The sequence below is a fragment of the Panicum virgatum genome, chromosome 9N (genome assembly GCF_016808335.1).
Source record: "Panicum virgatum strain AP13 chromosome 9N, P.virgatum_v5, whole genome shotgun sequence".
Lineage (NCBI taxonomy): Eukaryota > Viridiplantae > Streptophyta > Magnoliopsida > Poales > Poaceae > Panicum > Panicum virgatum.
The window spans coordinates 58444986-58472044 of NC_053153.1; the positions used below are offsets into that span (position 1 = coordinate 58444986).

Consider the following 27059-nt stretch of genomic DNA (forward strand, 5'->3'; position numbering starts at 1 on the left):
ACTTATTACAATCTTTGTGTGTTTTTACTTTTATAGAGTAGTATCTTGATAGGATTGGCCATAGGTTGCATAACTCTTTTGGGATGAGGATTTTCACACTAGAAGAACATTAGTTGCACCTTTAGATAGTATGTCTTAGTTTAATTTATGTACAAATTAGTTGGAGCTTGAGTCTTTACGTTGTTCAAAACTTCAGATCATAGCTTATTGGCCTCGTAGGTCAGGCTGCTAATGTTTTGGGCTGAGTCCAATTTTAATGGTCTGGTTTTGCTATATGGACTCGTTTGGTTCGGCAGCAAATGGGGTAAGATGTCTACCAGTCTGGTTTGGTCTGGTACAGCTCGTATATGGGCTGGGTTCGGTTTACGTTGGTATTTTAAATGACCGTTTACAGAATCAGCACACTTGAATTTTTCAACCATTGGATGAAGAACCTATGGCTGTCCTTCATCTTCAACCTCCAGTCAAAGATCAATGAACATGCTTCTTCCCAACCAAGCTCATCAAAGGTAGAAAATAGGCAAATCGTGTAGGACGTGCCTCGGTCCTTCTCATAGGAGTAATCCCTCATGATGCTCATCGGCGGCATGGTCGATGGTGGCGGGGGCTACAGCGCTGGCCGCTTCGACTGCGGCAATGGCCGGCGGTCGATGCTCAGGTGCTTCACGAGCGTGAGCGAGCAGTGCCCTGAGCTCAGCAACCGGTGATGGCACCCATCTGAATCATGTTCTTGTGAAGATTAATTCCCTAGGTGTCAAGAATATTGAAAAAAGGAACTCATTCGCAAGATGCTCCACTCTCTCCGAAGGCCGGACTATGATTTGGTGACAACCATTCTCTATGAGAAAGAGCTCTCAACAATGACACCAAATCAAGTCCTCAACAAAGTGACCTCCCATGAGCTTCGCAATGACATGAAGCCAAGAGCTCCACCTTATTCACCAACACATAGTGCTCTTACAAGAAAACAAGAAAGGTTGCTGAAGAAGATGGCGATCAAAAGAAGCTCAAGTGAAGAGGAAAGAGGAAAATGAAAGCCAATGCTCCTCAAGTCATGAAGAGGGAGTCATGCCCCCCCAAGCTTTACAAGCAAGTGAAAATCATGAAAAAAAACTTGATGGGGTATATGGTCTTCCTCAAAGATGGGCCTCACCATCAACTCATGAAAGTTGAGAAGATCAAGTACAAGAAGAAGAAAGAGAAGAAGCCCTCGTCATTCTTGGCGAATGGACAAGTGGTAGTGAAGAATCAAGCTCAAGTGATGAGTCAACCAAGAGATTCACCACCCGCATCAACATGGGCGCGGCTTCATCATCCAACATATGCCTTATGGCCCAAGGTATGAAAAGCGATGTAAGTGATGATGACTCTGACTCCCCTTCCATTGAGGAACTTCTTGACTTGGTTTATGAGCACCAAAAGGTCATTAAAAAACAATCAAAAAAATGTGATGCTCTCAATGATCTTAATGCTACCCTTGCTACAAATTATGATAACTTGTTATTTCCAATTGCTTAGCAAAGAGCATGAAGAGCTCAAATTAAAAATTGAGAGCATTAAAAATGAAACTAATGACTCTTTGGTAATGAAGCAATCTATCACTTGTGCAATTCCAATCTCTAAGGGAGATGCTTCAACTTCTTGCATTGATTTAATTGATGAATCTTGCTCTAACCCTTGCAATGAGAAATGCTATGAGAATGTTGTTGTAGAATCGTGTGATGATCTTATTGTCAAGGAGAATGATGAGCTCAAGCAAGAAGTGGAAAGGCTCATGAAGGACTTGGTAAGATTGAAGGGCAAGAGCATTGTCCAACCTTCTCAAGATAACCGTGAAGATATGGTGAAGAACCTTGAGAAGGGGTACACCGTGATATGCTTCAAGTGCCATCAAGAAGGCCACAAGTCCAACAAGTGCTCTCAACCAAAGAAGAAGCTTCCGGATGAGAAGAACAAGAAGAAAATCATTATCAAGAGTTCCCTCATCTACACCAAGCCCAACTGGAGGAACAAAAGCAATAGCACCTTCTATGTAATCAAGAAATTAGCAATGGCAAGGTGGTTGCTCACAAGGTTGGGAAGAAGGAAAGAAATTGGAACCGCTCTATTTGGATGCCCAAGGAAGTCATCACCAACATAAAGGGCCTCAAATGGTGTGGGTTCCAAAAGATACTTGAAGCCCAAGGATCGGCTTCGGGGGAATTGGAGGCTTAGCTTACAAGATGATGAGAAAATTCAAGCTAAAGAAACTAAGCTCACAACTTGGCCATTTTGTGCCCAAGTCCCCCATTAGGTAATGGTAGCTAGATTTCAATTCAAGAATAATGTAGTTCCATTGCTCTTGCTAGGGTGTGTGCATGCGTTGCATTTCCTAGTGCTATATATGGTGGGTTGCTTATGTCTTGCTCTAACCCATGAGCAACCTACAAGGTTTGATAAATGTGTAGAAAGCTACACAAGATCACCTTTCATGGTACATGGACTTCATGAGGTATGTATTTCATTTTTGTACCATGAACACAAGATATAGTGTAAACTTCTCATTATTATCATAAACAATGTGCATATATTTAATTGGTGATTCAAGCACTAAATGCACACATTTAGGGGGAGTTCATCCTATGGTTTGTGATTTTGGAGACTAACATGTTTGCAAGTTTATCTTTTGTAGTCTTTTTTCGGAATTAACACTCTAAGAGAATGTTGTTCACGCTCAATGTGAATTAACAACTCTATAAGAGTGATTAGATCAAGTAGTGTGCTTTCATGCATATTGAGCCATACTCTAATGAACTTAAATTTCCATATGTAAATTCATAAGCTATGTGCTCATACATTTGCTCACCTTGGTGTACTAAGTATTCTTCACCTCAAAGACTTTCAGTTGGTATCTAAATTCAATTGGTATCATTTGGCACAAGTCACTTTCAATTGGTACATGCAAGATAACTACAAGCCCCGGAGGTATGCAAGGTTCTAAACTTTTTCAATTGGAATCATTGTCATTTCTTAATCATTTAGAGCTACCTCCGTGCATGATATGGTCTAAGCTTTCTTGTTCAAACATCTAGTTGTACACTTGATTTTCATATTATCATTTCGTGCACACACTTGTGGAAAGCTTAGCTCATATCATGCATGTTTCATATTTTGTGATCCACCTTAGTAATTGCTCAATTGGTATCTTCATTAATATCATACAATTGGATTTATGATTCATGAAACTAACTCACTAGGCTACTAACTTTTTCCTTTTTGAGATATATTAATTTGCAATACCTATTTAGGTGATTTGACTCCAAAGGGGGAGAAACATGGATCAAAGCAAGTATCTTCCATAGGGGGAGGAATGTCTTTCCAAAGGGAAAGAATCAAGTCAACATTTAAGGAAGAAGTAGCAATTATGGGGAGAAGTAAACGGGGGAAATCATGGTTTTAGGGGGAGGTCAAGCCGACATTGGATGGTGGTAAGCATCCAAGCAAGTGTAAGTGGTTCAATTTTTTAATTTTTGTAAATTTATACTTGCTTTGATTGTGTTGTCATCAATCACCAAAACGGGGGAGATTGTAACGAACATGGCCCCATTTAGGCCATTTCGAGTGATTTTGGTGATCGGTTGACAACATGATCATGGAACTAACAAAGTTTATCGAGTGAATCATATTAGGTCCCAAGGATGAATACAAAGCCCTAGAAAAATAAGGATCAAAGAAAACTCAAATAAATGCTAAATTGGTTGAGTTTCACATGAAATAGTAGCATCGATTAAACTGATGCATTGAATCGGTGCCCAAAACATTATCTAATGATATGTACTTCTAGATATTCTTGTAGGCAATTTCATAAGCTTTTTATAGAGTCCAAGATCATCAAAATTGGAGTTCGGAGCAAAAAATTATGATAAAAACATGATGAAGCTGATTTCTGCGAAGTGACTGGATGATCCGACGGTCACTAGATATTCCAATGCTCAAAACTTGATATAATGAGATGGACTCCAGGATATTCTTGTATAGAATTTCATAAGCTTTCCAAAGAATACAAGATCATCGAAATCGGAGTTCGGAGCTGAGAGTAATGATTAAAATACGAAGTACCATGAAGCTGATTTCTGTGAGTGGCCGGATGATCCGACGATCACCGGATATTCTGATGCTCAAAACTTGATTTAATGAGATGGACTCCTGGATATTCTTGTAGAGAATTTCATAAACTTTCTAAAGAGTACAAGATCATGGAAATCAGAGTGCTAGGCAAATGGTGTAGGACGTGGCTTGGTCCTTCTCATAGGAGTAATCCCTCGTGATGCTCATTGGCGGCATGGCTGGCGGTGGCGGGGCTACGGCGCTGGCCACTTTGACTGCGGCAATGGCTGGCGGTCGATGCTTAGGCGCTTCACGAGCGTGAGCGAGCGGTGCCCTGAGCTCAGCAGCCGGCACCCATCTAACCATGGTCGTAAGCGTATGCAGTTTGGTCTTAGGCCTTGTTTAGTTGCGTAAATTTTAGGGTGTAAAGTATTGTACCACTTTCATTTGTATTTGGTAATTATTATCCGATTATGGTTAACTAGACTCAAAATATTTATCTCGCAAATTACAGACAAACTGTGTAATTAATTATTTTATTTAGCTATATTTAATACTCCATGCATGTGTTAAAAGATTCGATGTGATGAGGAATCTTGTAAAGTTTTGGAATTTTGAAGACAACTAAACAGGGCGTTAGTTCGGTTTCTGAAGCAAGCAGATCAATTTGGTTCGGTTCCACCGATGAGAATACAAATAATTGGTGTGGTGCGATCTTGTTTCGGATCTTAAACTATTAGCAGCTTGACTCGCAGGTTCCGGCAGACGTCCGCCGTCCTGCAGGTTGCTTCCCGCAAAACCTGGCAGGAGATCGTGGTTGATTAACTAGATGTTGGCAGGCTACTGCATGTGAAGCAGGCAGGCCCGCTTGCATCTCGATGCACTCTGCTAGTTTTAGTGCACTGCGCCTTGCTTGCAAAGCCTATGTGTGCAGTAGACTAGCTAGCAGGTGCATGGCACACCATCATCCTTGTGATGCGTCGTCTGATGAATATATAGGAGCGAGAACGAACCAGATGTCAATCATTGGTCGATATAGGAGTTAACTGAACCAAGACCTTAAACTTTTCCGTATTCTCAGCTAAGACTGACTCCAACAAGGGCTAAGACTGACTCCAACAAGGCTAGGTAATTTTGAGGCAAATAGATGATTGACTCGCGTGAACAGTGTAGAAGAGGTAAGGCATTTGATGTTGTCTCCAACAGATATTGCATTCCTATTGCAGAGCCTCCAGATTTGCCTAGCAGGAGAGAGGGAATCCATTTTTACCTCACCTCTCTCCTCACAATGCAAAATGTCTACTCCTTTGCCTCTTCTGTTGGAGATTGATTTTGTGATGCACAGTGCAAATGGAGATGCAAAAATGGGTTTGACTTTCATTGTTGGAGTCAGTCTAAATACATAAATTCTCTCAACATGATTGAGCATATATATGGGTCCTTAATAAAAACATACTAGGTGACTCCCTGCGCATTGCTGCGGGATTTGAGAGAGCTTTTCGATAAATTATGATAATAATATAATAATTTTTTAAATAAAATGCTATGGATAAGTGAGAGCTCTCTTGCTGGGTTATAAAAAATAAAATAGTAAATCTCCAGGTAAGAAAAAAATATAATAGTAAATCTCCAGATCACCAATGCATTTTAAGGTATCAGAAATTTGAAAGCATGGTGCTCCTTGTCACTTGTCAATGTCTTGAGTTGTGAATCACAAAGCTACTCTCTCCGTTATAAATTATAATTCAAAACTTTATCCAAAGTCAAATTGTTGTAGCTTTGATCAAGTTTCTAGAAAAATATTATAACATTCATAGTACCAAATAAGTGCATTATTATCAAGACATACTTCATGGTTGAACAAATGATACCAATAGGTGATACCCCGTGCGTTGCTACGGGATTTCTTAAACAAAATTGTAAGGTGAAATTTGAAAGTAGAAACATTAATGTGATTGTATGGCAACATTCACAGAAAATCGGCAAAAAAAACATAGTGGATTTCAATTGCATGTGATAGTGCATTGCTGAGGTGGACAGCTTGCATGTTGAGAGAAATATCTAGTGGGGACCAACTATATAGGTTTTATAGATATGCTTTATGAAAATGTTTTTATGTAGTATTTATGCTTTCCGTAAACTTGGGTCCTTAATTAAAAACATATATGGGTCCAAGTTTACGGAAATTCATATCAACATCTAGATATATACTACATAAATATCTTATTGCCAAGACACAATTGTTGATTTAGTGGAGCAAATTAAATTAGTTTGATGGTGTGGAATTTGGCGCATTTTGTGTATAAATTAAGTCAAAATTAGAGAAGTTACAAAACTAGAACATCTTCTACTTGGGCGGGAACGGAGACACAGTAACAGTAAATAACGTGAAAGTTGTCATGGATACCGCTAGATTGGAGATCTATCACATCGGCATCATGGTCGTGTGACTTCTATATGATGGGCGGCAGTATCACGTGCTAAATAAACAAATGGGAAAATATCTTTAGAGTAAATAAACACTGTTTTGTTGAAACGTCAGCGTCAGAAAATAAACACTGCTCCAATAATATGTGCAACAGGGAGACATGACATGTGCTCACAGTGATAGATTCGAAATATTCACTCTGTTTTCAGCTGCCACTGGATTTATACAATCTACTTCTGCAAATTGCAGGACCATTGAGTTAAATATTAAATATAGACTGATCACAAAACTAATTACAGAACTTGTCTGTAAATTACGAGACGAATTTATTAAAACTAATTAATCCGTCATTAGTACATGTATACTGTAGCAGTTATTGCTGCAATTTAGTATCTAATCATAGTCTAATTATGTTCATTAGATTCGTCTCGCAATTTACAAACAAAATATGCAATTTGTTTTTAATTTCATCTACATTTAATAATTCATGCATGTAAGATTCTCTTTCAATGTGATAGTTTTGGAATTTTAATTTTTGCAACTAAACAAGGGCTTTGTCAGTAAGTGAATTGTTAGTCCACAACCACAAGGGTACACGTACATATGCTGGTTAATGATGGCCTGTGCTGTGACCACAGCGGTGAATCTATTCTCTTCTTGCTTCGCTTCTCTTCTTCTCTTTTGTTCATAGTTCTTTCTTTTTAAAAATAGAGCGAAGGTTTAGAAGGTATCCATTAATCTTGGGGTAGGGGCAGCCCCTATTTAGATCCGTCCTTGGATGGCCATAAGCCCCTCCACGATGTGCTAGTGATGCCTAAAATAAACAGAGCTAGTGTTTGCAGCGTGTGGAAGATGGGGCATCGAAAATCTATCAGCAAAATCTGGGAACTCATATGAGGTGTGTCTCCAATCTCGTGCCACCGAGGTGAGAGATACCAGGGACGGAATGAATTTTTCACTGAAATGGCAGCGGCGCCTGAAATATGCCCATTCCACATTTTCTGGGCATCATCGGCTATCACAGTGTGAGAAGTGACGTCCCAATCCTCTTTCTCTCCTTGGGTATTACTCATTTACTCTAGATAATAAAGATACTAAAACTGTACCAGGCATAAAAAAGGGAGCTCGTGACCCACATGATGCGTATAAAATCACCTTGCAGCAGGAGCAAACTAGGCAAATGGAGATGCAACTCTCCCTGGCCTCATGGCCTCTCCTCCTCGTCCTGCTCCTACCCCTCGTCTGCTTGCTATACCTGCGCCAGGGTCACAAGAGGAAGCAGCAGCAGCCTCGCCCTCACGCATCAGACGATGACCTCAAGGCCTACCCGATCCTCGGCAGGTTTCCTCACCTGGCCAGGAACGGCCACCGCCTTGTCGAGTGGTCCGTCGAGGTTGCGAAGCAGAGCCCGACGACGCGGACCATGGCCTTCAAAGCCCCGGGCCTTCCCGGCGTCGTCATCACCGCCAACCCGGACAACGTTGAGCACATAGCCAAGGCGAACTTCGCCAACTACCCCAAGGGCGAATTCCAGGCGTCGGCGCTCGAGGACTTCCTCGGCCACGGCATCTTCAACTCCGACGGCGAGCAGTGGCTGTGGCAGCGCAAGGCGGCCAGCTTCGAGTTCAGCCAGCGCTCGCTGAGGAAGTTCATCGTCGACACCGTCCAGTCCGAGGTCGTCGGGCGGTTCCTGCCGCTGCTCGAGCAGGCCGAGCACCATGGGCGCACTCTGGACATGCAGCACGTCTTCGAGTGCTTCGCCTTCGACAACATCTGCCACGTGGCCTTCGGCGACGACCCCGGCTGCCTCGCCAAGGAGAGCGCGGCGGCGCCCCAGGGCCCGGAGTTCGCGCGCGCCTTCGACTACGTGGAGGGCGCCATCCTGGGCCGGTTTGCTGTGCCGGGCTTTCTGTGGCGTCTCAAGAGGGTGCTCAACATGGAGCCCGAGAAGCAGATCCGTGAGGCGCTCGACGTCGTCCACGGCTACGCCGACAAGATCATCCGGAGGTGCCGGGAGACAAGGGAGGCCGCCGGGCCGGAGAGCAGGGGCGACTTCCTCGCGCACATCGCCGCTCGCGGCGACCTCAGTGACGAGAGCCTCCGGGACGTCGTCACCAACCTCCTCCTCGCCGGGCGCGACACAACGTCAGCTGCGCTGACATGGTTCTTCTGGCTGGTCTCCGGCCGGCCTGACGTCGAGAGCAAGATCGTGGACGAGATCCGCAGAGTGCGCGGATCAAGGTCGTCAAGCCATGGCGGCGGCGGCGGCACGGGCGAGGCGACGACGTTCATCACCTTCGACGAGCTCCGGGAGATGCACTACATCCAGGCCGCCATCACCGAGTCGATGCGGCTGTACCCGCCGGTGCCCATGGGCATGCACTACTGCAAGCAGGACGACGTCCTGCCGGACGGCACGTTCGTCGGGAAAGGGTGGTCGGTGAACCACTCCGTGTACGCGATGTCACGGCTGGAGGAGCTGTGGGGCAAGGACTGCGAGGAGTTCAGGCCGGAGCGGTGGCTCCGAGAGGACGGCACGTTCCAGCCAGAGAGCCCGTTCAGGTACCCGGTGTTCCACGCGGGGCCAAGGATGTGCCTCGGCAAGGAGCTGGCCTACATCCAGATGAAGTCCATCGTCTCCTGCGCCTTCGAGAGGTTCAGCTTCGAGTACCGTGGCGGCGACGAGCACCCGGGGCTGGAGCACATCATCACGCTAAGGATGAAAGGCGGTTTGCCGATGCAAGTGACCAAGCAGAGGCCGGGGCCAGAGGCAGAGGCAGGGTAATTAAACTGTTGTTCCTGTGCTACTACTATTTTGCATGTAACATTCACAGCCTCCGATGAAGGCACATCCATCTCGAGCCCAGTCTTTCGGTTGTTATTGCTTTGTTATTCTTAGATAATAAGAAATAAAGATAAAATACGTGGGTGGTACTTAAACTTGTCTTTGAATCATCTAGATCCCTGAATTCGATCCCAAAAATACATCTTCAGAATTCGAGCTAGTGACCCCCCCCCCCCCCCCCCCCCAAAACAAGAGTTAGAAATTAAAGCACCGCGAAAAGGCCTCACTTGCTAGCCGCAAGCCTTGTGTGCGCATATGACACCTAATAAGCCTCTGGTCATCGTCCACCTCATGCGCTGCCATCCTCCGATTCTTGGTGTACTGTCCTCATCGCTCCATTGTTGGTGTACTGTCCTCATCGCTCCCTGTGTGTGATCACCGGCACATATGAGTGGATGCGAAGGCGGTGAGCGATGAGGAAGCATTGCCGCTAGCGACAAATTAGGGGGACCTAAATTGCATATTTAGAGTTTAGAGACATTATGACATGCCTAAACAAATTTAGGAATCTAGATGACATCTAATGAAAAGTCATGGATCTAGATGACCTGGCATGCTAGTTCCCTACCCGCATTTAGTTTGATATGTTGCTGTACATTAGGTCAGTCTCCGTGGGAGTTTCATGGGCACAGTTACCTAGATTGAGAATTAAGTAACTGTGCCAGATGAGTTTTATGATGATGAAACTCTTCTCACATCCCATGAAACTCTATCTTTCTCTCTCCTTACCATGTCAGCAAAAATAATATTTAATGCTATGAAATCCTCTATGAAACTCCCATTGAGACTGATCTTAGGATCACCTAATCCTTGCATGAGTTTTTATAGTTCTGTTTAGTTGGGGTAGGTGGAGCATGCCAACTGAAAAATATCACGGAGTAGGATCACCACTTTCGAGATGATAACGTAGAATAATCAAAACTAGAAAGGCTCGCGGCAAAGATGGCCATGTATCTCGCGTTGTAGTATTGTAGTTGATGCGGATTTTAGTTCATGTACAGGTAAATCTATAACTTTAAGTAACGTAGTTAAGATAAATTCATTGTTTCATTATTTTGGTAAAGATGTCATAGTCTGCAGCTTACAGTTGCACTCGGGGCATTCTATTGCCGTGACGTTATTATTTAAGTAGTATATTATTTTGGTATTGAAATGGAGGTATGACATTTATTGCTAAATTTATTGTAGTGAAAGAAGAGATAAAATAACTTATTAGAAAGGGAGGAACACAATTAGTCAGACATGAGGATCAAAGTGTGGCCAGCGCAGCGCCACAGGCGTTCCCCACTGGGGTTGGGCCTATCCTCAGCCATTCCTGGGCTTCGACTAGGTTGGGAGCGTCCTTTGCGGCAGAAAATTCTGTGATGGGTGGCCTCGAAGCACCGATAGACGATGTCCCAGAGCTCATCGTCGCCGCACGGGCCTCGCCATTGATGAGCTCGAGGGAGGATGGGATAAGGTAGGGAGTGAGGGCACCGAACACCAGTCCCCTCAGCTCCACCGCTCCAAGCAGAGCCAACGCTACCGCGATAACCTCCGCACCGTCTACACCACCGCTGCTAATTCTCGATGCCCTTCTAGTCGCCCATCAGCCGCCACATCTACCGCTAAACCTCCGCAAACTCCTCGGCCAGGGCGTGCCGTCGGGGGATGGTTTCTCGGACTACCGGACCCTAGACGGTCTCCGCCTCCTCCGCTTCGCCGTGCAACGACTGTCGCGGTCGCCGCTGCGCTGCCCCTCGCCCCGAGCTGACTTCCTCCTCCGTGCGTTCGCCGCTGAGCCGCCCACTAGCGCACCAATCCAGCGCCAACTCTCTGCGCTAGCCCCACCGGCTGCTTCCATGACACCGTGTGTAGCCTCTCCTGCGTGTCTGCAGCGCCCCACCTCTTCGCTACTGCCGTGGAGGCCTCGCGCCTCCATTCCGCCACTGACGCCACCTAGTGGATGCCATGCCACTAAAGGGACATCCGCGACGCCGCAGGGCTACTCCTCAACGACCTCCTCGACGCCTTCTCCGAATAGGTAATTGGCTTATTCACTCGTGGTGCCTCTACCTTGTTTACGCAATGCAGTGTCGATTAAGAACTATTGTAGGTGGAGGTGGGGACGCCTCGGCAGTGCGCTTCAACTTATGCGGCAAGGCGACCGCGGTAGCATTCGCTTGTGCGGGAGGCATCTGAAGCGCCGCTGCCTGCCGCTCCAGCGGCACGCCGCCTCCTCACCCATGGGGCCACCATGGAGGCCACCCATGGCGCAAGAGAGAGGGAGAGAGGGAGGAAGGGAGAGAGAGGTTGGAGAGGGAAAGAGAGAGAAGCAATGAGAAGAAGCTAAGATTATGTAGGGGAATTTTTGCAAAATGCTTACCACCGTGGTGCCACGTGGCATGCCACATTGGCTTTAGGTGCTCGCATGACGCCTTTGGGATCCGGGATGGACGCCTTAACACTGATTAGGGACATAATGGGCAATTTGAGAGTTTAGGGAATTAGGTGAAACTCCGGGATAAGTTCGGGAATATGGGGCGCAATTCACTCTTGTATCAACAATGGCGGCCGTTGATAATGAAATTTAAAATCGTGCAACCGTGCCACTGCTTAAGCTACATCACATTAAAAAGAATCTTACTCCCTCTGTCCTGAAATGTAAATCATTCTGGCATTTTACCAGATTCATTAAACATTCTCTGAATCTAGACAAACTGTATGTCCAGATTCATTAAACATTCTATGAATCTGGACACAGTAAAACACTCTCAGGATGACTTACATTTCAGGACGGAGAGAGTACTATTTAAAAGTATTAAATAATCTGATTACAAAATTAATTACATAACCCCTAGGCTAAACTGCAAGATCAATCTAATTGTTATATTAGTCATGTTAGCGAATGATTACTGTAGCAAATTATGGATTAATTAGGCTTACTAAATTCGTCTTGCGAATTAGCACCCATCTTTGCAAAAAGTTTTGTAAACATATTTTATTTAATAATTCTAAATAGTAAGATTCTCTTTGATATGATAGAACTAAAATATTTATGTACAAAGTTACTTTGAGATCACCATCAATTAAAGTCATGGACCTGCCATATAATTTTGTACAGAAACCTAAGGTCGACCTAGAAGACGGGATAGACTGATTGACTCTCTTCATTATTTTCTCACCTCCTTTAGAATAGCATACAGATTGATGCAAATAAAGGAAAAATTGATACAAAATCTTGATGATTTTAGAATAGCATTTAGTTAGATGGGCTATTATTTTGATCATGAACCAAACAAGTGCTAAATTTATAAGCTTGTCTGTATTTTGGTATTACTCCAGCCAGATCCGTAGTCCTCAAGGCCAAATCATTGTCCCATCTGACATCTATAATTTTTTTTTTACCCCCAAACTTGGCTGCAAGACAGTGATGAGCACCCGGCTGGTCCATGGCTCCCGCGCGCAAGGGTAGGCATCGGGGATTCGGGTCTTCGCATCAAGCAGCGGATTCTAGTTAGTAATTATTTTTGTCATATGCACACACTCTGTACAATTTAAATATGCGCTCTGAACCTCTGGGGTCGCCATTAATTCGTGGTGGCCGACACTGTCCTCTGCACTCTGAAACCCACGATGAGTTGCCGGGTCTACAGTTCCCAGACGTGAATTATTTCATCCAGAGAGCATCAAGGACATGGCGACATGCACCCCCGTGACCACAGGTCCACATGCATTCGTTTTTGTCCCTTTTCTCGACTGAAGTTTTGGATCATGTTACCAACACCGCGGGGATAAGAGGTGAACCGGATGCGCCAGCCACAGCCGGCACATCCAAACTGTTGACGCTAAATTGACCAACACATAAGTGCTAGAATGCGCGGATCGCGACGATCAGCAACCAGACGAAACCCTCCGGCGACCGGTCTGACCGGTCGCGCCAACCGATCTGACCGGTTAGGTGCAGAAAGCTTCGCGAAGACCTAGAACCTCAAGCTCGGGAGGAACCCTGTCGGAGCTCGAAAATTTAGGGTTGTCTTGGGCCACCCAAGACGTCTTTGAACGCCATAGAGACGAGCAAAGAACAGCACGAGGTTGGAAAAGTTAGGGTTTGGAGAAAAATAGAAAAAGTGTAAATTGATTGATTCGATTGGGTAAAAGGACCTCAATCGGCCGTGACCTTTATATTTATAGGCCGGGGAGTCGTACCCCTTCCAAATTGAGTTACAAACAAATTCCAAACTACAATCCCTAACTCTACACGGACTGCAGGCCCAGACCGGTCTGACCGGTCGGCCCAACCGGTCAGACCGGTCGGCCTTCGCCATTGCCAATTTTGGCTGCCAACATATGCCCCCCTGCTTTTTAGTGAGCTTTGCGAACTAAAATGCATGTACCAGAAACTAGCCTAATTACATAGATTTGTGTCGGTACCCTGTAGTAGGGATACCCACTCCTACTGCAGCAAGGCAGGACTCGCGTAGTCATCCATAACTACGCCCTAAGGGGCGGAGCAGCCGGGCTCCAGGGATCTGGCTCTTACCTCACCAGGCCAACGGCCCCGGACCCGTTCCCCGCTCTGGGAACGGGTCCGGTGACGCCACGTGTCCCTGAGGAGGGGAAGCTCCGCGCCAACAGCCGAGGGCTCGGACCCACCATATGGGCCCGGGACCTCCCCGCGTCCGTCCGGACCTCCCATGCGCGTAGAACCAATATACCGCCGAGGCGGGGTCCGGGGGCGCCACGTGTCCCGCAGGCCCAGGCGCGAGCGCGAGCGCGAGTATTCCGCTGGAAGACTCGCCCACCCACCGCATTCCATGCGGGTGGTTGAGGCGTGCTCTGCCGCCGCGGCACGTGGGGGCAGTTTTTGTCAGGCCTCACTGTAGACCGCATATTACCGAGGTACACAGTGCAGCCGCATGCGCCGCATCAGCGCAGAGCCCGTCTGCCGCATTAAATGGATACGACGGCACGGCACCCTTTCATCATACCGCCTACGCCGCAAGCTACACGGCCGTTCAGCTACGCAGTAGGCTACGGCATGCTATGCCGCAAGCTACGCCCAGGCGCCATTTCGACAAGACAGGGCATGGCTATGCCAGATGGAAGATTCCCACGGGCAAAGCAAGGAAATCCAGGAATAAGGTCTCCGTCTCCTGCAATGCCATAATGTCTGTACAATATGTTATTTTATACTACATCACTGGGCCCATCTGTCGGGGACCCAACGGCTATGTACACTCCTCCCTTGAGATATAAAAGGGAGGAGTACGTAAAGCCAAGCCAAGCCAAGCCAGGCCAAGCGAGGGCAGACACAACACAAGCTCGGATTCACTCCGAACAATCACGTTCTCAACCTCTTGAGAGCACAAGCAATACAACACACAGTGGACGTAGGGTATTACGCTCCGGCGGCCCGAAGCACTCTAAATCTTCAGTGCTCATCGTGTTCTTGCATCTAGATCGGACTAATCCTAGCTACCCCCCGAGTTCATTCTCCCTCAGGGCTTAGGCAGGTGCATTCTGCCACCCGGCTGGGTTTACCACCCGACATTTGGCGCGCCAGGTAGGGGAAACTTTAGCTATTCTTAGTTCATCTCTTGCTCATCTCCATGGTTCGGGTGGTTGAGCACTCCCACCACGACGACGACGTGGAGATGACGGAGGGTGTGGCGTCATCCGCGCCTCTCGCCTTCCTGCGCCAGGGGCAACCGTGCCCGTGGAGCAGCCACCATCGGCAGCGGCCCCCTCACAAGCTGCGAGCGGCGGAGCGCTGGCGGCAGCTAGGGAGTTGCTTCGCAACCCTCTGGCTGCTGCAGTCTCGCCAGACGCCCTGATGCAGTGGCGGGACTACGTTGACTGTCTCCTCCATCTGGCTCAGGTCTCCCCCAGTTCTGCAAGGACTGGGCAACGACCTCCGCCTGGCAATGCGGTGGTACCCTACCACCGGCGCCAGGGCGGTGCGTCAGCGTCCATGCGCTCCCCCACGGTGAGGGGTGCGCGAACAGAAGACCTGCGGGCGGAGCTCAACCGCAGGCGCGCGGGTGAGGACGCTCGTATCTCCGTGGAAAGGGCGCGAGAATGCCGCCTCAACATCGAGGGTCGCAACCTCAACGCCGACTTGGATGCAGTGGCACCCAAGCCTCCGGGAAACGCCAGGATACAGGCGGGCACCCCGGTGGCTGGGGTGGGTTGTGCTGTGCTGGTGGATCACCTCTGCGCGGTGGCATGGCCGTCCAAGTTCCGCCCGCACCTGCCGGAGAAGTACGACGGTACCACTAATCCGTCGGAATTCCTGCAGGTGTACGTTACCGCCATCACAGCAGCTGGTGGCAACGACGCTGTCATGGCGAGCTACTTTCATGTAGTCTTGACTGGGCCAGCCCAGATTTGGCTCATGAACCTCACTCCTGGGACGATTCAGTCATGGGAGGAGCTCTGTGCGAGGTTCACTGCGAACTTCGTCAGTGCGTACCAGCAGCACGGTGTGGAGGCTCACCTCCACGCCATGAGGCAGAAACCCGGAGAGACGCTCCGGGCATTCATCTCGCGCTTCACCAAGGTACGGGGTACCATTCCTCGTATCTCTAACGCATCTATCATTACTGCTTTCCGTCAGGGGTACGTGATGAGAAGATGCTCAAGAAACTGGCGACGCACGAGGTGGAAAGCGTTACCACGCTATTCTCCTTGGCTGACAAGTGTGCCAGGGCCTCTGAGGGCCGCGCATGGCACTCAGCCCCCCAAGATGGAGACGCCAAGGCTGGTGGCTCTGGAGCTACCGTCCAGGGCGGTGGCAAGAAAAAGAAGAACAAGAACCGAGCTCGCGGGGAGCCACAAGCCGGGGGTCCGGTCGCTGCAGCAGCGGCACCAGCTGCTGCGGCAGAGGCTGGGGGCCAGAATGCGCATGGCAAGTGTCAGCACCCGCAAGGTGGCAACGGAGGTTCGTGCCCAGTTCATCCCACCGCTCGCCACAGCGCCGCTGACTGCCGCGAGATCCAGAAGCTCGCGAAGCGGGTCAGTGGGCGGCATGAGCAGGCCTCTAAGGACGACTCACCCCCTCCTCGCCAGTGGTCTGGCAAGGAGAAAGCCTCCGACAGTGAGGCCGCCTACTGGGGAGAAGGAGCTGGTGTACCAATCCCCCGCTCGGGAGCTGAAGGGCATTTACAGCCATGACAACTCCGACTCTGACAACGAGGAGCGCCGCAAGAAGCTGTACGTAATGTACGGCGGAAGCTGGGAGCTTGTCTCCCGGCGGGTCGTGAAGACCCTTCGCCGAGAGGTCCTTTCGGCGAAGCCGGGGGCCCCGAAGGCGGCGCAGCACCATAGGTGGAGGAACACCACCATCTCCTTCGGGCCATCTGACTGCCCGGAGAACATGGCCGGGGCTGGTGTACTACCTCTAGTCACCGCCCCTGTCATAGCCAACATCAGGCTCTATCATGTGCTGATTGATGGTGGGACTGGCCTCAACGTCATCAGCTATGCAGCGTTCAAGCAACTGCAGATCCCGGAGTCCAAGCTGACTCCCTCTCGCCCATTCTCTGGAGTGGGCTCACATCCGGTGTTCCATCTAGGGAGCATCACTCTGCAGGTCATGTTCGGGACCGAGGAGAACTTCCGCACAGAAAGCGTCCAGTTCGATGTTGCGGAGGTGAACCTCCCGTTCAATGCCATCATTGGCAGGCCGGCTCTCTACCGCTTCATGGCCATTGCCCATTACGGGTATTTGGTCCTGAAGATGCCTTCCCCTACTAGTGTCCTCACCGTGCGGGGTGACCGCACCGCTGCCGTCGCTGCAGTTGAGAAACTGCATACTCTGGCGGCAGAGGCTGCATGTTCCGAGGAGGACCCATCCACCTCACGAGCCAAGGTGCCTGCCAGGGCACATAAGGTTCAACCGTCCGACCCGGACAATGTTCCCATGAAGACCGTGCAGGTCGGAGCAGATTCCTCCCGGACCACCCGCATCGCAGGGAACCTTGAGGAGAAATAGGAAGACGCGCTCATCACTTTCCTCCGAGCAAATGTGGACGTGTTCGCCTGGGAACCGTCACAGATGCTCGTGATCCCCAGGGAAGTGATCGAGCACCATCTGAGGATCTACCCTGACGCCACGCCGGTACGCCAGAAACCTCGGAAGCAGTCCGTGGAGCGGCAGAACTTCATCCGTGAAGAAGTCCGCAAGCTGCTACACGCTGGCTTTATCGAGGAGGTCCACCACCCCAAGTGGTTGGCCAACCCGGTCGTCGTCCCAAAGGCCAATGGGAAGCTTTGGATGTGCATCGACTACACCAGCCTCAACAAGGCATATCCTAGAGACCCCTATCCTCTTCCACGTATCGATCAGATTGTGGACTCCACCTCCGGGTGTGACCTTTTGTCTTTCCAAGATGCTTACTCTGGTTTCCACCAGATGCAGATGTCTAGAGAGGATAGGAAACATACTGCTTTTGTAACAGTGGATGAACTTTATTGCTATATTGTCATGCCATATGGTCTGCGGAATTGCTATGAACAAAACTTTCTGCAATTTAATTAGAGATATAGTTGAGGTGTATGTCGATGACATCGTAGTCAAGACTAAGGTAGGGTCAACACTAGTTGAGGACATGTCCCTCGTCTTCGACCGACTGCGCGCCACGCGCACGAAGCTGAATCCCAAGAAGTGCGTTTTCGGTGTCTCGGCAGGGAAGCTGCTGGGTTTCCTGGTCTCACATCGAGGCATCGAGCCAAACCCAGCCAAGATCAAGGCGATCGAGTCGATGAGGCCTCCTGGCCACATCAAGGACGTCTAGAAGCTTACTGGATCTCTGGCCACTCTTAGCCGCTTCATTTCGAGGTTGGCTGAGAGGGCCCTCCCCTTCTTCAAGCTATTGAGGAGGTCTGGTCCATTCTCTTGGAATGAAGAGGCTGAACAAGCCTTCCAGGAACTGAAGCAGTACCTCACCTCACTGCCAGTATTGGTGGCTCCAGAGCCAGGTGAGATGCTATTTTTTGTATCTTGCTGCGTCTGCAGAGGCGGTCAGCATGGTGCTGGTGGCTGAGAGGACGGAGCAAGCTCGCCAGGAGGACACCAGGGTCCCCCCGGCCAAGGATGGTGAGCCGGACCACGGACACGGGGGTCCGGCAGCTACTTCTCTGTTTGAAGGTCCGGACCTCGGACAAGGGGGTCCGGAGGAGCCTCGACCCAGTGGGAACCCAGAACTGCTGGGGGCCCAAGGACCTGACGTGGTGGACAAGGGCGAGCCGGACCCGGTGGCCAGGGTCCGGACCATCTAGAAGCCAGTCTATTATGTCAGTGAAGTCCTCCACGAGGCAAAGGCCAGGTATCTTGAGACACAAAAGCTTATCTATGCCATACTTATTGCATCCAGGAAACTACGCCACTATTTTCAGGCACACAGAGTTGTCATAGTGACCTCTTATCTGCTGAGAGCGATCCTGCACAACTCCAACGCCACAGGCAACATCGCCAAGTGGGCAGCAGAGTTGGCTAAGTTCCAGCTGGACTTCCAGCCCCGCCATGCAGTCAAAAGCCAAATCCTAGCTGATTTCATAGCAGAATGGACTCCTTCCCCAAGAAATTCAGGGGGTCTGGACCTCAACGCCGGACCCCCGAAGCTGGAAGTCAGGACACCAGTCTTCACCGAGCCCACTGGACACTCTTCTTCGACGGGTCCGTCCGCAAGCAGTGGACTGGAGCTGGTGTGGTCCTCATTGACCCAAACGGAGATCAGCTGAAGTACATGGTGCACCTTGAGTTCAAGGCCAGCAACAACATGGCAGAGTACGAAGCTTTGATCTTTGGCCTGACAGAAGCCCTGTCTCTGGGGGTCTGGCAGCTCTTTGTGAAGAGAGATTCTCAGCTGATCATCAAGTAGGTCCGGGGGGATTGCAGCTGCAACAATCCCCATCTCGCGGCATACCTCATTCACGTGAGGAAGCTCGAGAAGGACTTCGACACCTTGGAACTGCAACATGTTCCCCGCGAATTCAACTCAGCAGCAGATGATCTCTCAGCGAGAGCATCTACCTGGGCACCCGTGCCCGAGGGCATCTTCGAAAGACCGCCCAGCCTGCCAAACTGGGTGAAGGGGATCAAGCTAGCACCTCGAAGCTAGCGGTCCCAGCGGCATTCCATCCTTGGTGCCTGCCCAGGGTTGTGTGCGCTGTTGAGGATCCCGGAGACCTCATAGAGCCACTCCCACCTGCTCAGGGAGGTCCCGATGCATGGATCTCCGAGATCCGAGACTACCTGAAAGACAATATCCTTCCTGATGACGATGTGTCCGCTGAGCGCATAGTACGATTGGCTAAATGCTACGCAGTGGTAGAAGGGGATCTCTACCGCCGTGGCTCCAATGGTATCCTCATGCGGTGCATTTCCCAGAAAGAGGGCCGCGAGTTGCTCGCGGAGATCCATGGAGGCGAGTGTGGAAGTCATTCCTCATCTCACACGCTTGTTGGTAAGGCCTTTCGGCATGGCTTCTACTGGCCAACAGCACTCCAGGATGCAACTGAGCTGGTAAGGTCATGCAAAGCATGCCAGTTCCATGCAAAGCAAATACACACACCGGCTCAAGCTCTGCAAATGATCCCGCCCTCATGGCCATTTGCCGTATGGGGCGTGGATATCCTGGGGCCGTTCCCCCGGGCCGTCGGCGGGTACCGGTTCCTCTACGTCGCCATTGACAAATTCACAAAATGTCCGGAGGTTACCCCTGCGGTGAACATCACCAAAAAATCAGCAGTCGCATTCCTCAAGTCCATTGTGTGCAGATTTGGCGTCCCAAACCACATCATTGCGGACAACGGGACCCAATTCAAAAGCAGACTCTTCCAAGAGTACTGCGAGGACATCGGCATCCAGCTATGCTTTGCGTCCGTGGCTCATCCCCGCAGCAATGGACAGGTCGAGAGAGCGAATGCAGAGGTCCTTAGGGGACTCAAGACCCGCACCTATAACTCCTTGAAGAAGCATGGTGCAAAATGGGTTGATGAGCTTCCGTGCATGCTATGGGGCAACCGGACCACACCCAGCCAAGCCTCCGGGGAGACCCCATTCTTCCTGGTCTACGGGGCTGAAGCATGCCTTCCCCCGGAAATTCACCTGGGCTCACCACGTGTCCAGGATTTTGACGAATTCATATAGGAACAACTGCGGTGTGACGATGTGGACTTCGTTGACGAATGAAGGTGGCGAGCAGCAATCCGAAATGCACGCTATAACCAGGCGCTCAGGCGTTATCATCAACGGTTCGTGCACAGTAGGGAGCTCCAGACTGGGGACCTCGTCCTAAGGCGGGTCCTGAACCGAGCAGGGCTCCACAAACTCTCCCCCAGCTGGGAGGGTCCCTTCAAGGTTATAGAAGTATGCCAGCCCGGATGCGTTCGCCTTGCCACAGAAGAAGGGGTGCCGCTACCCAACCCATGGAACATAGAGCATCTGCGTAAGTTTTACACTTAGACAGAGTAGGAAATGAATTTTTCCTATGTAATAAGATAGGATCAGCGTGCAGTCCAGAGCGGTGGGGGTCTGTCCTCGTAAACCCGGCCTCTGGCATCCATCGCATCATCGGCTAGCATTAATGCGCGGCCCAGAGCGGTAGTGGTCCGCCCTCATAAACCCGGCCTCTGGCATCCATCGCGCAAGCCATGTATATCAAGTTGCAAAGGAAAGATTTGCTCCCAGTTCTGTCTTTGTGTCAAAATTTTATTTCGCATTTCGATTCTCGAGCTTTTCCCTTTCTAACTCCCGCGCGGACTTCCACTGTTGTCGCTACAGCTAAGATCTGTATTGAGTTGCCGGACTGCCGTACAGGTCCGGCCCCCCTTGCTGCTGGGAGAGGGGTCTGGACCCCTAGGGACCTGCTCTGGAGAGGGGGGTGCTTGTTTCCTGGGGTGGTCCGGAGTCCTGTGTATCCGCTTAGCCGGTTCCGTACCCAAAGCCTACACGCTCCACCACCCTGTAACGAGTGCTCTAGTACCCGGAGCTGGGTAATTAGGGGCCCGGACCTCGTTCTAGCTCAAGGGTTGGCTTCCTAAGTCGTACACGGCAGGGACTGCTCCATATCTCGAATGATCGAGTACGGCAGAATGGCCTCACCCACTGCTAGGGAGGGGTTCGGAACGTCGGAGCCAGGTCCGGTAAAGTCGTGCTTGTTTCCTGGAGTGGTTTGGAGCCCTGTGTAGCGGCTTAGCCTGGTTCCGTACCCGAAGCCTACACACTCCACCACTCTATAACAAGCATCATGCTACCTGGATCTGTGTATCCGGAGCTCCGGACCTCATACTAGCTTGGGGGCCGGTTCAGAATAGGTCCCGCGGGCCTGCTACTAAGCTTTGACTTTGAGTGGTATGCAGGTTAAGCCTTGACTGGTGGTAGCTAGCCTCAAACCATTGAGCCTACCTACTAGGGGGACCCGGCATCTGCTTTAAGGCTTCATGCAGATCGAGGTCCAGTCTCGGTGGTAGACAGACTCAAACAACTGAGCCTGTCTCCCAGGGGGCCCGGAGCGTTCGCTTTGAGCCAGATACCAAGGATCGATTCTGCATGCATCAAATAGCTAAGTTGCAGTATCATTACTACCATCCCAGCAAGTTTGATTTTCCTCTCTGTAGTTTTTTTTTGCTATTCAGGGAATAAGTCACTCGTTTGACTTACAATCTGTGCTACACCTATGCCCAAGAACACTTGTTCAACCTCATAGGGGGGTCCGGAGCGTCTTCTCAGCTCGGATGGCAGAAAGGTTCTAACAACTGAACCTATCTACCTGGGGGCCAGGGCGCCGGGGTGCTGCATACCGCAAACTATTGCAACTGACAAACAACTAAGTTGAAATTTCTTCTATTAAAATTTCAAAAAGTTCAATGTTTTAACATAACACTAAAAACAAAAGTTCTACTGCTGTGATGGTCCAGCTCAGGAATCTGCAGGCTCCCGCTTGAAATAAGCAGCTGCAAAGTCGACGACCTCCCGCACGCTTTCCCAAGCGGAGGCTTCCGTCTCTGCCACTGGACCATCAACGACGGGGGCTAGCGAGATGGCAGGGTTGTGGCTCCAAAGGTAGGTCAAAATGTACTCCGCCACCATCCGGCACAGCTCACGGCCCTCGGCTTCAAGGTGGCCAACGAGGGTCTACTCCAGGCGCCGGAGTCTCTCTGAAGCAGAGTCCAGCACCGGGAGGGCTTCAAAAATTGAAGCTGGTGGCTCCACCACTTGGATTGGACTCATTCCTAGTGGCACTAGAGCTGAGCTTGCTTCGCCCGCCCAGTCGATGATTCGCTGGGTCCCCATGCGCTGGTCCTCCTGCAGCTTCCGGGCTGCCTCCTGGACCGCCTCCTACACCTGGGCATCCAGTGCCACCTGTGCCGCCTCCAGCTAGCGGGTCTTCTCCCGGAGCGAGGCCTCCTTCCGCGCCGCTGACTCCTTCATGGTCTTAAGAGACTCGCGCTGGCGCGCAAGGGCCTGCTCCATGCTGGTGGTGAGAGATTACCGCTGTGCAAGGGACTTCCTCTCCTCCTCGAGGTCCATCTCGGGAACAGCCTGCTGGCTGGCGGTCTCCTGCAGCTCCTGGCGCCATCGATGCAGGGACTTGGAGAGTTTGGCGAGCTCTTTCTTGCGGACCTCGAGTCCCTGGCTGCGAGACTCGAGCTCGGATCGCTGGGCGGCAAGGCTGGCCTCCTCCTTGGCAATAGCCTCCTCCCGCAGCTCTAGGGCTTTCTCCCGTCCCGCCGCCGCGAGCTCCCAGTCGAACACCTTCCGGAGCCCTTTCCTGTAGGACTCAAGGTCGGCCTCAAGCTCGGACCGGGCGGCGGCAGCACGGGAGGCTTCAGCCTTCATGCGCTCCTCCAGGCGAATGTGTCAGTCGCCGAGACGCTGATGCTTGCTCTCTAGAGCTGCCCACACCCACTGGAATGCTGCCTCGGCGGTAGAAGTCGCCTCTTCTATCCTCCGCCGGACCCGGACCAGCACCCGGGGGAGGGGAACCGCATCATCCTCTAGGGGACCCTGCAAGAGCTGCCCACCAGAGACCAACTCTTCCTCTGTTGTAGGTTGGGAGCTGGGGGTGGGGACATCTGGCACAGATGTTGGGCCCTCGGGTACCGAGGTGCTCGTCGTTGCTGCGTCCGCTGCCGCTGTGCTCGCCATCGCCAAGCCCGGTGTCGGCGCATCTACCGCCGTAGCCAGGGCCTCGGGGGCCACTGCGTCGGGCGTTGCTGCGCCTAGCACTGGCGCATCCACCGCCGTTGCGTTGGGCGCCATCAGGTTAGCGGAGGTCACCGCACCCGAGGTTCCCACATCCGCCATCGCTTTCGCCGTTGCTGCCGAGGCACTGGTCGCCTAGACCCCCGCTGACGAGCAAACGGCGGCGGAAGAGCTGCTTGGGCGAAAGACCCTGGCGAACGAAGAGAAGAAGCTCCTCAGCAAAAAGCGAAGCACCGAGAATAAAGGGAGTGAACGGAAGAACACTTACCCCGAACCGCTGGGCTTTCAGCGTCCACAGAGGCTGGGCGACCGCTGCTGCCCTGGTGGTGGCGGTGGTGGTGAAGGTTGATGCTGTTGTTGTTGCTGCTGCTGCTGCTGCCGCCGAGGAGAGGCACGATCCATCGGAGGTGGTGGTGGCGCAGCTACTCCAGGGGTCCCGCGTGGGCCGCAGGCCCCGGAGCTACCCTGGCCCGCGTCCTTAGTGGCCCTCTGATGCTTTGCAGCGGGCTCCTCAACGGCCTTGTCGCTATGGTGCAACCTGCGCTGGCTCACCTCCTCCGGCGATGCGCCGGAGTTGCTTCGGGCCTGGCTGGGACTGCTCGCGCGTGGAGATACCAGCCACGGCCTGCTTGCCCTTGGCAGAAGGGCCAGACCCCGCGGCGCTCGGCACGGCCTGTTCCTCGGACGCACCGGGGATCCGGATCCCACGGTCCGGGTCGCCCCCAGTTTGGCGTGGTGCTAGCCCACCGTCGTCGAGGGTTGGCAGAGTGGCCAGCACTGCAGTCCTCAGGCTTGAGTTCTCGCAGAGAGGAACGCCACCTTGAGGAAGGATCAGGTGCTCCGGGATGAAGATCTCTCCCGTCGCCGCCCGCACCACGACCTCCAGGCTTTCCTAGGTCAGATCGCTGTCCTCCCCGCGGTGGGTCCTGCTGCAGTCTTGGGGCCCGGTGAAGCTCCAGGCAGGACGCGGCCGCCGCTTCGGAGGGGCGATCTGGCGCTTCAGGTAGTCCCCGAGCACGTGCAGCGAGGTGAGGCCGCCCTCCGCCAGCGTCTTGATCTTGTTTAGCACAGGGTCAAACGCCGGCGGCAGGGACGGCTTGGCCCTCCAGGACTGGCGATCGGAGGCGGGTCCCTCGGTCGGCATGGTGAGGTGCTCGTTGGCTTCGGTGGTGGCGATCACCCACTCCTTGCACCGATCCTCCCACTTTCCGCCAGTAAGCCCGGGGATGTAGGGCATCTGCAGATCGCTCCTTGTCTAGAAGTTGTACACCCACACTTCATCCTTGCTCTTCCCGGACTTCACCAGGACGAAGAAGTGGCGGAAGAGAATGACGCAGGGCCGCACCCCCACGAACATCTCGCATAGGTGGACGAAGATCGACGTCAGGAGGATGGAGTGGGGCGTGAGATGCTGGAGCTGTAGGCCGAAATCCTCCAGCAGCAGCAGGAAGAATGAAGAAATCGGCAGCCCCACGCCGGTGGAAATGTGCAAAATAAACAGCACAAATTTCCCGGCGCGCATATTGTTAAGGGGAACCGAGCCTGCTAGAATTCCCCAGGTGGTCTCCTGTGGACTCCACCCAAGCTGGCGGCGCACCACGTTCAGTTCCGCCTCAGTTTGGAAACGACGGGGACGAGCGAGGGACGCCATCTTGCTGTGGAGGCGAGGAACAATCTGCGCAGAAGAGCAAGGGGCGAGCAGGCTCGAAGGCAAAGGGGCGCAAGGGTTTGGAGGGAAGAAGGCGAATGCGGAAAAGTAACTGCGGCATGCGGTTCGGCCTCTTATGAAGCCTGATCCATCCGGCATGCATCGAAACCGTCGCTGGAAGCCAAGCGACGCTAACGCCTGGTTTTAGCCGCCAAGTCCATGACAACGGGGGCCCAGGCCTGCCTGTCAGGAGAGGCTGGTAACAAACGAAGGTGTGAAAAGGCGGGATTTGAACCGTCGTGCTCGCGCAGAGCGAGGCAGAAGCCGAACCGACGCGCCTGTACGAGCACTGACAGGGTCAGACCTTTCGGGAACTGCACTGGCGGAAAAGAATTCCTTTTACCCCAACGGCAGTAGTACCGAGCGACGTACGCGTGACAAGGCGCACCACTATGCGTGGGGGCCTTAAGTCAGTGAGCCGTTGCGACGTGATGGGCCAGTAGGGAACCTAGTGGATGGACAAAGCCGGACAAGACTCCTGCAGTGCGCACAGTCTAACGCTGGAGGCTTCAAGTTATGCAGAGCTAGATCACAGTAGTGGCCCCACCTGCGGGTTCGTCGCCTTTCCCGAGGTGGGCCTGGGGGCCACTGTCGAAACCCTGTAGCAGGGATACCCACTCCTACTGCAGCAAGGCAGGACTCGCGTAGTCATCCATAACTACGCCCTAAGGGGCAGAGCAGCCGGGCCCTAGGGGTCCGGCTCTTATCTCACCAGGCCAACGGCCCCGGACCCGTTCCCCGCTCTGGGAACGGGTCCAGTGACGCCACGTGTCCCTGAGGAGGGGAAGCTCTGCGCCAACAGCCGAGGGCTCGGACCCCGCATATGGGTCCGGGACCTCCCTGCGTCCGTCCGGACCTCCCACGCGCGTAGAACCAATATACCGCCGGGGCGGGGTCCGGGGGCGCCACGTGTCCCGCAGGCGCAGGCGCGGGCGCGGGCGCGAGTCTTCCGCTAAAATACTCGCCCACCCACCGCATTCAATACGGGTGGTTGAGGCGTGCTCTGCCGCCGCGGCTCGCGGGGCAGCTTTTGTCAGGCCTCACTGTAGACCGCATATTACCGAGGTACACAGTGCAGCCGCATGCGCCGCATCTGCGCAGAGTCCGTCTGCCGCATTAAATGGATACGATGGCACGGCACCCTTTCATCATACCGCCTACGCCGCAAGCTACACGGCCGTTCAGCTATGCGGCAGGCTACGGCAAGCTGCGCCGCAAGCTATGCCCTAGCGCCATTTCGACAAGACAGGGCATGGCTATGCCAGACGGAAGATTCCCACGGGCAAAGCAAGGAAATCCAGAAATAAGGTCTCCATCGCCTGCAACGCCATAATGTCTGTACATTATGTTATTTTATACTACATCGCTGGGCCCATCTATCGGGGACCCAATGGCTATGTACACTCCTCCCTTGAGATATAAAAGGGAGGAGTACGTGAAACCAAGCCAAGCCAAGCCAGGCCAATCGAGGGCAGACACAACACAAGCTCAGATTCACTCCGAACAATCCCGTTCTCAACCTCTTGAGAGCACAAGCAATACAACCCACAGTGGACGTAGGGTATTACGCTTCGGCGGTCCGAACCACTCTAAATATTCGGTGCTCATCGTGTTCTTGCATCTAGATCGGACTAATCCTAGCTACCCCCCAAGTTCATTCTCCCTCAGGGCTTAGGCGGGTGCATTCTGCCACCTGGCTGAGTTTACCACCCGACAATTTGCATAGAAAATACAAGGCTAAAAATAATGCTAAGGGCGATATTCTATACCGGCCATCGTCGTCTTCAAGTGTCTTGCCACA

The 27059-nt window shown here is 51.7% G+C and overlaps 1 protein-coding gene and 1 long non-coding RNA gene across 2 annotated transcripts; both read left to right on the forward strand.

Annotated features, from left to right (window-relative positions):
• Positions 1-7663: 7663 nt before the first annotated feature.
• On the forward strand, positions 7664-9451 carry LOC120689636 (cytochrome P450 94B1-like). The gene has a single exon (XM_039971999.1). It carries the CDS (start codon positions 7695-7697, stop codon positions 9297-9299), a length of 1605 nt encoding a protein of 534 aa, XP_039827933.1. The 5' UTR covers positions 7664-7694; the 3' UTR covers positions 9300-9451.
• Positions 9452-9554: 103 nt separating this feature from the next.
• LOC120693386 lies at positions 9555-13008 on the forward strand. Its single transcript, XR_005682980.1, has 2 exons — positions 9555-11382; positions 12770-13008. It is a non-coding gene; the product is annotated as an uncharacterized LOC120693386 (long non-coding RNA).
• The last annotated feature ends 14051 nt before the right edge of the window (positions 13009-27059 follow it).